A 13,046-nucleotide genomic window follows, 5' to 3' on the forward strand; every position below is an offset into this window, starting at 1 on the left:
GATTCTATCTCTCCACAAAATTTGCGCCAGCAGTCTCTTTCTCTTCCACAAATGATCGTGTTACCAGCGTTATGTCGATAACCTCTTGTCTAATTCGATAAAAAGTCGGTTCCGCATTTACGTTTGCTAGCTTAAGGTTTTGCGATACTCCATATTTTAATAATGCCGTACCCCTCGCGTTAGTGTCTATACTTCCTCCTATACTACTATGTGCGTTAGCGTCACACGCCGCGATTATTGGAAAACCACTACTATATTTTATTAACCTTTCCAATTCTTCCATAGTGGGAAGTTGTGCGTTGTCTTAAGATACTAACTTCGTATTATTAACTTGTATTTTGTGGCGCTTACCATGTACCCAAGCAGAACAGTCGTAGCATCCTTGGAGCTTAATGGCAAAGGTGTCAGTTGAAGCTCCCTGGATGTTAAGAGACACTTTGTAGACCTCTGATCCCCTTTCACACCGGCTATGATTTTGAAGCCAGTATTCTCTAATTTGTTCCCTAAAAATTAAGGTTCTTGTATTAAAAACATTTTTCTAATCTTAGCAGTCATGCTTGCCAATTCGGCGGTGGCATCTCGACTATGTTGGAGATTGATTTGACTTACCCTTAACTACGCCATGGGTATAGGGATAGCTCACTTACTTAACTAAAACTTTCCTTCCGATGGTTTGCAGGTTTCGGCTGAGGTGTTCTACGGTCACTGGAAAAAATCGAACAGTGATCAGTTCGACAAAGAATGTCTACCTAGCCTCCTCGAATCGAGCAAGAACCTCCGTACTCACCATGAAGTTAAACCTTTCGCTCACAGATGTTGCCAGCTGTGGAGGTAGCAGCTTATGCCCCGTTTTGTATTATATCGCAAGGATCTCCCTGACATATTTTAAGTGTGGCCGCTCTAGTGGCCTGAGTGAAAACCATCTCCATCGGATGACCTCACCGTGAAGGTCTCACCCCCTCGGTCAGTGGTTGATAGAAACTCAGAAGTCACTCTTTTGAAGGTCCTCCGATGTGAGCTCGTTTCTATAAGGTCGAAGTTTCTGCCTTAGTCCGCCTTATCTCACAAATGAGGTTAAGGCTCAAGAGCGTCCTCCTCCTCTTAAAACATCTTGGTTTTGCCCTGTTGACTGCCCTGCTATAGGAGCCGGAATTGGGCGGGTCATTGTGGATGACTGTTTTGTTTCTCTATTGGGTCATACTTTTGGGGTATAGGCTTGCCCTTTTGCCTAGATTTCTTATGCTGACACCCAGATGAGGTTTTCTAAGTTGTTTTTATTTGCCAGGGGCGTCTGTACAGGCCGTAATGGCCTGACCTGGGCCTCTTGAATGGTTGGTTCCCCGACAGCAGCAGGAGCCATGGTTTCAGCTTTTCGCCTCTCTTTCTTGCATTTTTGAAGGGGTCCTGGGGGCCAGCCCCTTCAGTAGCTGGCGACTCCTCGAGTGTGGCCTGCTGGTCAAGGCTGTGAGGTCCCTGGGAGCAGCTCGTTACAAGAGGATTGGTCGGATCTGAAGCTAGTCCTGGCGGAACTATTCTTCGATTCTCTGTTCTTGGGTTTCTTGCCTGCTTCTTTTTTCCTTAAGCCGTTGCAACTTTTCGGCTTCCGTAGCTTATCTTCCATCTGGTCAAAACTTATTGATTCTGCCCTGATCGAGGAGTTTTTGCTTGCTTCAGCTTCTGAATTAATGACTTTAATAATTCTACCTTCTGGATAGATGAAAAATGAATAGATGATTCGAGGGATTTAGGGGTACCATCCCCACTCTTTGTGGGTTGACGAAAACAAAGAAAACACAAAGTGATGGTCTCACAACATATAATCGCAGGCAATCATTTTTAGCTCTAGCTAGAGCATCATCAGGCCTTTAAAAGCCATACATGATATTATTTCACACTACATAAATTCATTTATGTATGCTTTTAAATGCCTGATGATGCTCTAGCCAGAGCGAAACAGGTGTAGGCTGTGATTATTTGTTGTGAAACCGTCACTTTGTGTTTTCTTTATTTTCGTCAACCCACAAAGAGTGGGGATGACTTTGTGTTATCTGTGGGTTCTTTTTCACCGTATACTGCACAATTATACGTTAAGGAAGCGCGTAAGTGATATTGTCAGTCGTTCAATCTTAGGAAATGATCATCGAAAAAAAAACTCCCTATTAAGTTAAGCAGTAAGTTAATTAATAAGTTAAGCAGTCTTTTCAGATCGAATATAGTTATTAAGATTCAATGAGATTTTTATCTGGATTCTCCGTAAGACGGAAAGAAAAAGGAACAAAATTGGTAGATGCTGTATTTTTCTTCCAACATTGAAGGCACAGAGTTTTCGTTTTTCATTGGGTTTATGGTTGGTTTGCCTTGAAGAAACCAAAAAGCGGATTTTTCGTTTTTGTGTTCTTTTCGATCGTCATCGATTCAACAAATTGCCAGAACCTTTAAACTTTATGAGCGACGACAAATTGTTGTGAATAATGCTATTGCACATGTATAGTAAATGAGTTTTTTTTAATACATATTTACAAATCCGACACTTTTTCTTGTCAGTTTTCATTATCACGAGATGGCAATTTATTCATTTAAGGAAATATTGGATAGTATCTACATGGATTAAAGCGTCCAATAGATGGCCAATCTTAAAACTGTAAATGTACGGAGGACTAAGGTGATTCTCATTATGTACAATTATCGACGTCACTGCTGCCATATTAGGATTTTACGACGTAAAATCCTACTATGACCCCAATAGGTTTTTAAAAGGCGAAAAAAACACAAAGTCTTGGTCTCAAAAGTCATAGTCTTCTTTGGAAAGAAAAGAAGTTCTTGGGTAACGTGTGTGTGTTTTATTGGACTTCCACCGTTCAGGTCTGATGATGCTTAATTCTTTAAGCGAAACATGTAACCGTTTTGATCGTTAACTTCATTATATGACTTTTGAGGCCGAGACTTTGTATTTTCTTCTCCTGTTTGTCTGCACAGACTGTTGAATTTTGAGTTTCTTTATGCACTCTAATAGTTTGCGCAGTAGTTATTATGTCTGTCACAACCTTGCAGGACTGAAGGCCATTCTTTAACTGACAACTTTGACAAGCTAAAATGAATGCTGCGCATTGTCCAACCTTTTGGCTAATGGGCTGCATTATTAAATTAAGCATAATTTAGATTCTTCTAATGTAATTATTGCTATTATTTGATGATTGTAGGTTTTTAATATACAATGTTCGGGAAATACGCCTGTTAAATATGTTCTCCCACGCTAATTGAAAAGTTTCCAAATTTCTGTACGTTTAAAAATAGTATTAATGACCTCTTTTGAGCGAAATAAGTTTGTTTCTTAGGGACTGAGTTGAAAATAAATATAATTTATAGTTATACATTTCCGTTTTTAGATTGCGCAAGAGCTAGCGAGCAGGTTCAATGTCCAGTTAAACGACGCCTCAGAAATGTCGACGAAGTTCTTGCTTAATTTCCGGAAATGTCCGGAGAATACGCGCATGACTTTAGAGGAATGGAGGAGCTATTTGTGGAGGCAGGCGTTGGGATCGAAGTTTCGACAGTATGCAGGTAGGTAGATTTCCTTTATGTGATTAAGTTACTTCCGACTTTTAAAAATCGACGAAAATGAGCCGTTAGTTCATCTCTTTTTTTTTTTGAAAAAAATCAAAAGGTAACTGCCACTACTTTGTGGGGCAATTTTATCGGCATGCGCCTATTAAACAATCGACCGACAAAACGACAAATTTGGTGCACACTTTGTTATTTTCTATCTATAACATATATATTTTTTAATTTACTTAATTACTGACCAGATCATTGTGAAGGGTTAAGATCAAAGACCAGCTTTCCCCCAGCTGGTCTTTGATCACATTTCTGTTTTCGAAACATTAATTTAAGCTAACGTTGTACAGCAGAGCTGGAGTTAAAGGGTTTACGTGGTAAAACAGCTAAAGAAAACTACCTACTAAAGAAATCTTCATCAACATTTCGAATAATACTTAATTCATCTCGATAGCTTGAGTTCTGTCAAAAAAATAGTTTAGTTTAGCCCTTTGACCAATAAACCCAGAAACATCATTTCTGCCAATTTACGAAAAAATGAATGATTAAAGAATTGAGTGAGACGTCATGCTTGGTCCGAAATTGTATTTTTACTATATGCTGAACGTCCTACTAACTAATATGAAGGTTCTTTTACAAAATTTCATTAAGTTAATTATTGTGTGAGCGCTTGTAACCAAAAAATGCTGGTCGACAAAAATATTGGATTGTCAAAACTGACAATCTGTCACTGTCAAGTTTTTTTATTAGTTTGTACATATATGAAGTATGAAGTCAGACTCAATGATAAGCTTAACCTATTCGCGCCAGTAGCCAGTTATGTGGGTGGGAAAAACAGTCTAGGGTACCCAAAAATGAGAAACCTTAACCTCACTGCACAGTGAGGCAGAGGGAACAATTATTGAAAAATCTTTGTTAAAGAAAGGCATAGAAAGTCTTACTGAGCCGGGAGGCACAAAGGAGATGGATACATAAATTTAAGATTCTTGTAAAGGATAGTTATAAGATAAGATTAAGAGACCGGCATCATATAGATAGAAGAGCAGGAAATTTTAAGTTACAAATTATTTTTCAATATTTGTTATCGAAGCCTTGAGGTTAGTCAACGTCAAATTACAAAATGCTACTTATTAATATTTCTGTTTAAATTAAAGGTGGTTAACGCAGAAATCTTTAAATAACCTTAACCATCTTGAATTTAAGGTAAATTATCAAGTTCATTTTGGTTCATTGACTGGCTTTCATGTTGGGTAACACTTCAATAATTGAGAGTTTGCCAGAAATGACATTCGCTACATGACTCACGCTAGTCACCCACCACAACGGATAGACCTAACTACGGCGTTGTTTCGGAGTGAATGGAATCACTTGAACTTAATATAATTAAATGAAAATTTCCCACCGTTTTCGAATCCGCTATAAAAATAGGAGTTCCCATTGAAAAAAACTCTGACCTTGAAAATGACCTCAAGGTCAAAATGACCATTACAGATATATGTCCGCTTCTGTCCTGAACAACTTCGGTCTTAAACATTTTTCTGTATCTCGCTTACTTTCGGAGCAATTTGGGTGCATCTATCTATCACTGGAAAGAGAAAATTAACCTCAAGACATAGAAAGAAAAAGACCTTGAAAGAAAAAGAGGCTTGGACCACCTTTGGAAAACTGAAGGACACACTGAAAATACAAAAATCCTAATACATGTAAGAAGTGGACTATATAACCAATATGTCTTATCAGTAATGACATACGGCACCCAAACGCCCAAACGTGGACCATCACGAACAAGTCGCTAGAAACATTCAAAATAGCACAGCGTGCGATGGATAAAGACAAATGCTTGGACAATCCCTATTCGATTGAAGGCAAAATGAACACAACAGACGTGTAACCCAGGTTAGAATCGTTGTTGAGAACACAGTAGAGCTTAAATAGAATTTTGCATGTCCTGTGGCCAGACGACCGCCAATGCGCTGGACAGACGATATAAAACTAGATGAGGGAAGCACAACACCGAAATAGATGGAAACATATGAAGAAGGCCTACGTGTAAAACTGGAATAAATAACACTTAGAGAGGAAGAATCAGTCAGCAGTTATTTTGACATTACTTTCTCACTTTCATTAAAACAAAATATTAAATTTGAAAATCTTAAAATTAAATCATTCCTTTGAATGACCAAATCAAGGTCAATAATATGACCAAAATGGCACTCAAGAAGACTAAATGGAGGAGAGATTTCTTCTATGCTTGCTCCATGCATCGCGTTGAATTCGATCTACGGGAACCAACTGATTTCCCCCTCTCGCATGCGTCTCATGGTCTGTCTCTGTCCTTCCCTCGTTTCTCTATTACCCTCGCGGCACAAAATATTAACCTACGGATTTCCTGGGTTATTATTATTTCCCCTGGGTTAATATTTTGTGCCTCGCGGCTCGCTGTTACAGGCTTTCCGTCCGCATGTTTGGCGCTCGTTTACGTTCTACGCTACGCGCCGTTACGTTCTACGCTACTGCGCAAACACCAGTCCGAGAATAGCATTGTGGGGGTAATTTGCCATGCAGGATTTCGATTCACCCATCACAGGCAAGATATAGTTCAGTTCAGAGATCTATTAGAATCTTTGATGTACCGCAAATAGTCCGTGTGCCGGTGTTGCTTGAATTGTCACATGACATGCATGTTTAAATCGCAAAATTTTATGTGGAAAGAGTCATAAAGTAATATTCTAAGCGATATTTAATCATTTCATTAAATAAATGTTTTAAGCATTTTTTTAAGAATTTATACATTTGATTCGTAAAATTTGACTACATGCGCCTACGTACTGTTTTATCTCTGTTCTCTCTTTTAGAACATTGAATACACTAGGATCGGTATCGGTTGGTATTCCATGTTGCCAGTGATTACTCAATTTTAACAGAAGAAAATAAAGAAATATAATAAATTATTATAATTAGCAGAAACTGAATTGCATTCTTTATTATAAAGCATAAGAAAGAGTGAAATTCGTTTAATAACCAAAACCATTTTGTACTGTATGTACACTAATCAGTAATAATAATTATTAATATTTTATATTTCGATTCTTTAAATCGCCAAGTTTCCACACAGAACGGCAACGCTATAAATTTCGCTCAGAAATATTCTCTCAAGAAAGGTATTTTGCAACTGCGCTCGTTGTTTACGTTAGGATAATGCACCTTTCGTACAGTATTATGACGTTTTCGACTGGCTGCACTATATATTAGTGTTCTGTGGGCAACTCGAATAGAATTACAATTTCGACTGGTGGAAACCAAGAAAGAGCAGTGTTAAGTGCGTTTTCGACTCGCTTCGCACTTGCTTGCAGTGCAATTATTTTGGAACTGTCTCATAGGGTCGGTTCTGTGTAACCTAACCTCAAATCCACACAGCCGAACAGCTCTCAGAATGGGCACTTGATTGGAGCGAAATTGATTGAATTGAACGAGGATTGGTTTTTCGAATTCCCCTTTCGAGCTCGTTCCAGCGCCGTGCAAATACTGTATACGAGCAGCTGCTCCCCCCGAGAGTATTCGAATCATAGAGTAATTAAAAGTATAAAGTATATTTAATATTAATTTCTCTATGATTCGAATAGATACCGTGCAGCCCAGTCGAAATCGTCATTAGTCTGGGTCTGGATAGTGCATAGAAATTAAAACATCGATAAACATCGCCCAGCATTAGTACGGTCTTCTTTCGCGAGAATATAGCTGCATTGCATGTGTTTTTCCTGTCACATATAAATTTAAAAAAATATTAAAAAAAACTAACATGCACCTAATACAAAAAATTATTGAAATTTCGATTTGTAAACAGAAAGAACAAAATAAATAACCTCAACTGCTCTAATTCAAAACAAACAAAATTAATTGACAAAAGTAGCTGATCAGCTGTAACAGAAGGCGAAGACCATACGAATGGCGGCCCCTTATGTATCCGCCTAAAATTGGATGCGCAGTGGTCTATGCACATTCTACCTTTACCATATTTCTAAGATTTATGGTGGTTACAAACTAAGGTTTTTTGTGAAAATTAATTAAAAAGTCGAATGTTAAAGAAGTGACCAATGATCCCAAAGGATTTGAATTAAACTATTTTCTATAAGAGAAAAAAAATAAAAAACTCCAAGTTTCGGTCTCAAAACATCTTTAATAAAATAAAACAAAAACTTTTAATAAAAAAATAATAATTATAAAATATGTTGGTATTCTCCGATTGATGATGCTTTATTAGCGAAACATGTAACCTTCGTGACATATAAAAAGATGTTTTGAGACCGAGAGTTTTTTACTTTTTCTCTAGTTACGTAGGTCTCTTTAAGATAATGGATGAGTTCTTTCAATTTTTTCTATAATATATAATAAATATCTAAAGGGATTTGAGATGGTTGCAAACAACCAATGAAGTTGTCACTACAAACGAAAGTTTTTTGTTAAAAATTATTGAGTTAGATGTTAAAAAATAAAAACGGCTATACCTGCCAAAGGATATGGATGAAACTTTTCCTTATATATGTCTTATTTCGAAAAGCTGTCAAATCTTACTTTTCTAACACTGCGAACTAATAACTAAAATATAAAAAATATATTTCATTTAATTTTAAGTTATATCACTAATTACTCTTTTCTTTTTTTTTTCTTTCTTTTATAAACTAGATATAATTATAATTATTTTAATAATTAATTACGTCATGTGATGTAAGCAAAATTCTATTTTAGGCTTCTTATAATTTTAGTCTTCTCTTCTTGTTTTTTTTTCTGTATGTTCTTCATAATGTTTAAAACTTATTCAATTTATGTATTATTTACATTGTTATGCTATTTATATTATTATTATTATTATTATTATTATTATTATTATTATTATTATTATTATTATTATATGTTATAGAAAAAAGTTTAATTCAAATTCTTTGGGAGCCTTTTCAGTTTCTTCAACTGAAATAGTCGACTTTTTAAATTATTTTCACTTTCTCAAAAAACTTTAGTTTGTAGAGTTTTATAACCACCATAAATCGATTTAGTTATTAATTGTAAATAGCTGGACAAAAAAATATTAAAAATCCTTGGGAATTTCAGGAGATACGGGCATTATATCAATTAAAAAACAGTGAGCGCGGACTATAAATAGGTTGCTGGCAAACGACATATGCTGCGTTCTAGGTTTGGTTGCTGGATAGATTGGACGCTAGTTTCATACATAATAATTCCAAAATAGCGAAAGGGACAACATCGGATCTTGCATTGTAAACATAGAGGTATTCTACGTTGCCAAGTTGCTTTTTTTTTCACTAACTTTTTTGTTAAGAATCTTTTTTTATTCTGAAAAGTTTGTTCATTAGTCTCAAAGTATATTTTATTAGCAAATAAAAGAACATTTTAAAGAGTACATTCTTTGCCTGTTACAAAATACAACACATTAAAAAAATATTCGTGCATAATGTGTCAGCATCCTTTTTTAAACGTATTTGTTTCATCGATTGTTTATCAATAGTCAGTCCAGGTTTTTAATTTGTTTATCAAGAAGCTTTCTTAAGCACAACTAATAGATCTAATTCGACCCTATTTTCCACAACCTCCTGTCAGCATTAGAGGCAGAGGAAGTAGAGTTACCATTGAATTGGCAGTTTTAGGATGTCAAGATTTTATGCCACAGGTTGTTAACAAAGAAGCATTGGACAAGATTTTAATTTTGGAATTAGCGAAACTACTGCAAGTCGTTGGATCCATAAAATTATTGATTGTCACCTTGCTGACCGATTTATTAATTTTCCAAATACAAGAGATGAAAGACAACTTAATAAACTAACATTTATGGAGAGATCCAATTTCCTTGGTGTTAGAGGTGCTATTGATTGCACCCATGTTGCCATATTACCAATATGGCATAATTTTGTGATTTTCCATGAATCCAATTATTATTTCGCTATGGGTAGTGGTGATTTTAAATGAAAGTTGAAAGATTGAAAAAAAATTGAAAGAGTGTTTATCAATAGAAATGACAATTGACGTTTCCATCTGTCAAATATTAGGGAAAATAACAAATAAATACCAACAAACATAAATCAAATCGAATAAAACGAGTTTAGCCGACGATTGAAATTTAGAATCACCCTTCTGAAATTTAGAACCACGTCATAACTGAGTCCGATGGAAGTCGTGATAGTATCGAGATCGAGTCGTGATTTTAGAATCCCAACGTATAATTATTTAATTTTAGAATAACAACGTTAATCACATGGGTTAAACGGACCACACTATGGTTATGGTTGGAAAAGAACCACCGTCATCAAACATCAACCAGGTTGACATTAACCGATTCCAAGCGATCTATCGGTTCTAACCGCGGTTAAGCCCTTGGTTCACCTTGAACAGTCCCTTTATAACATAACCAATCGTGTCCGCTTGGACGTATTTGGTTGAAGTAACTTCCTAATTTGTCAGCTGTCACTATCATAATTCTGTTTGTTTTTAAATAATACCCCAGAAGCCAGTAATATTATATGTAATTAGTTCTTAAACATAAATATTAAAAAAGAAAACTTATTAGCCATAATAAATTTTGTGTAATTTTTAAAAAGGAAATAATTTGTTGTTTGTTTTTATTTTTTCCCGCACTTATTTCAATATCATTGACATTTGACGTTTAGAAAACAGCTCCGGACGTGGGTAATTACTGTTTCAAATTGATGACGTATAAAGGGCTAATTGGTGACGTCACGTATCTCAAGCGGTTATAACTATAACCGCTTGGACGTGTTTGGTTAATACCATTTGGGAACGGTAATTACCGATAGACCGCTTGGAATCGGTTATTGACACTTAACTAATGACATATGTAACTGAGGTGTGTTCAGAAATCGTTACCTTGCGGTAAAGGTTACACCGGGTTAATACAAAATCTATAGTAACACCCTGGTTATGGTTCAAAATAAGCAGTGCCAATCAATATTGAACAGCTTGACGTTGACCATTGGTTAATTTACACGTGATAGATGTTTAGAACAAAACCTGTACGTTAAATCCAATAAAAATAGGGTAAAAGTGAAATTCCAGTTATAACGAAATAAGCAAAATGATGTTAAGTGAGAACTTGTGTGTCCACTCTGTCTGTCAAAAAATAACCATTATGATTATACCACGAAAACGATTCTACAGAATAGCCGTCTCTTGCTAGAATTTAATTCGAATTATCCAACCTGATGATATCAACCGCAGTGATAGCCAATTTGACAGATATCCCGATATGTAGCAGAAGCTTGAATTCAAAAACATGAAAAACCTCTGGTCCATATTAACCCAGTAGATGAGGCTTCAAACATATATAATTTCGAATAAAGGTTTAACAGTAACCAGGGCCAGTTCCCTCTCTGTATGTTAAAAAAAATAAGCTAGTCTAAATGGCAACAATTTCATCAGGGAACCAAGTAATAAGCTGTTAAAAATTCGGCGTCAACCATACCCTAGATATTTGATCTGTTTTTATTGGCCTTACTCTACTTCTGTTAAATACTCTATTGATAATACTATTGTCACTAGAATTCATAATAGACCACACCCTGTATCTGGTTCGAATTTCATTAGTTTGACAGATGAACTACCTTCTTGACATTGACAGTTGTTTTTTTTTTGAGTCTTTATTTCTGATCCTATCCGACAGATGGTGTTGCTAATAGCGGGTGGTCTAAAACGGATACACCCTGTACATAAATTCTAATAAAGGTGTAACAATACCAGACTTCAAACTCTGACACTTTTCAACATCAATTAAGCATCTCAAAATTCTTAGTGGACAATTGTAAAATACCCAAAATTTTAGTGAAAACTTGATGTTTCCTCTACCAAATGTACCTTCGGATTAAGCCTTTAGTGGGTAAGCCTAAGTGAATTTATCAAAGTTAACGCCTTAACGGTTTTTGCATTTTATCCGAGGAGCCGAACAAGTGATCGATATAGAACCGACAGATCAGATTCAAACGGTGAAGGAACGATTACAGGAAGCGGAAGGGACCGCGGCCGATCAGCAGAGGCTCATCTACAAAGGGAAGTTCTTAAAAAACGAGAAAACCGTTGACAGTTACCGGTTAAAGAACGGCGCTATGTTACAAATGGTTAAGGCCCTGCGCAGCAAGTAGATGCAACCGGTAATTTTTTGGACCCTCTTCGCCATAATGTATTGCTACTATTTTATTGTTACCAGCTTAGAATGGACCCTAGATTATAACGATTATAGACGAAAGAAACGTATTGAATAAAATTGGTGAAGTATTTTATTTGATACGATCATGACAACACATTTTAGAAGATCAGATTTGGGGAACCTACTGTTAGTACCAAAAATCTGATTTTGCCATTGAATCTACTGGTAAAAATTAGCAAGAAAAGAGTACTTGTCGGTGGGTTCAGAGTACATTTTAAGAAAGTTTTTTTGATTTTTAACAAAGTGTATGGTATAACTTTGACTTTATTTTTCAGTAAAACGATCAATAACCTTATTGATCGTTTTACTTACTGCTTACTATCTAGTAAGCATTATTTTATTGCAAAACCAATTACAAATACTGAACGCTTCGATTTTTAATAATTTTGCAACGTAGTCCGATCACGTTTAATGCAGTTTTCGAGTCGGAGCGCCTTCAGTTTTTTGCCGCTTGTGTTTCATTCTTACAGAGAGTATTTATTAAGTTGTATCTTTCACTGAGTAGTCAACCAACAAAACTCCTTTCTTACCCAGAATACCGAAACTACCAGGTTCCCTGCTCATGGGGTTTGTTTAAAATTCTCGATACTTAAAAACTAGAACGCCGCCATTGTTTTGATTGGTCCTTGCCTTCTAGTTTGAAGTAGTGGATTTAAGTGTTGTTCTCAGTTACAACTGAATCTAAAAATTCCTCATCCGTTCACCAGTCTTCGCAGTAACGGCGCAGACATTCGCGAGCATTTTCGATGAGCCTCTATTTGTGTGCATTGTGATATTTCAAAATATTCACGTAAATTTCGCACGGTATGATCTGCAAACAAAAGTTCCTTTACTTTCTTTACTGTCTCGTCCGCAACTAAGGGACAACCCGCCCGTACGACGTCCTTTTCGTGCACGTTTGTACGAATTTCTGGGAACTTCCTACACATTTATTAAGTAATCATGCATTTTTCCAGGGGTTGACTCTTTAAACCACAGAAATCCAATCACCAATTGCAATTCACGCTTGGCGGGAGCGTCGATTTTGTCTTGCATTGTTAACTATAGAAAATAAGTTTAACGAGCCTTTCGGCTCTTGAATGAATGAACGAACAAGTTGTATCTGAATCATGTTTATGCATGTTACGTATAACGTCTTAATCATAAACACCAGCTTAGACAAACAGCTCTAAATACAGTTTGGGAGGACTACAATAAATCTAATCTATCATTAAATTGTATTTAATCACTTTACCACAATTTATTGATTAATCCGTCTCCATCC

The 13,046-nt window shown here is 36.0% G+C and overlaps 1 protein-coding gene across 4 annotated transcripts in view; it reads left to right on the forward strand.

The window, feature by feature from the left end:
* The window catches only part of LOC126750738 (N-acylneuraminate-9-phosphatase), a 97,634-nt gene that overhangs the window by 40,251 nt on the left and 44,337 nt on the right, over positions 1 to 13,046 (forward strand). For 3 of the 4 annotated variants that reach the window (XM_050460451.1, XM_050460454.1, XM_050460452.1), the window contains exon 2: positions 3,387 to 3,561. In XM_050460451.1, the coding sequence (XP_050316408.1) occupies positions 3,387 to 3,561 (175 nt within the window). Of the gene's footprint in view, positions 1 to 3,386; positions 3,562 to 11,287; positions 11,456 to 11,514; positions 11,727 to 13,046 lie in introns of those variants that run through there. The other variant, XR_007665810.1, reaches the window with a different exon arrangement.

This window comes from Anthonomus grandis, chromosome 2 (genome assembly GCF_022605725.1).
Source record: "Anthonomus grandis grandis chromosome 2, icAntGran1.3, whole genome shotgun sequence".
NCBI classification, from domain to species: Eukaryota; Metazoa; Arthropoda; class Insecta; order Coleoptera; family Curculionidae; genus Anthonomus; species Anthonomus grandis.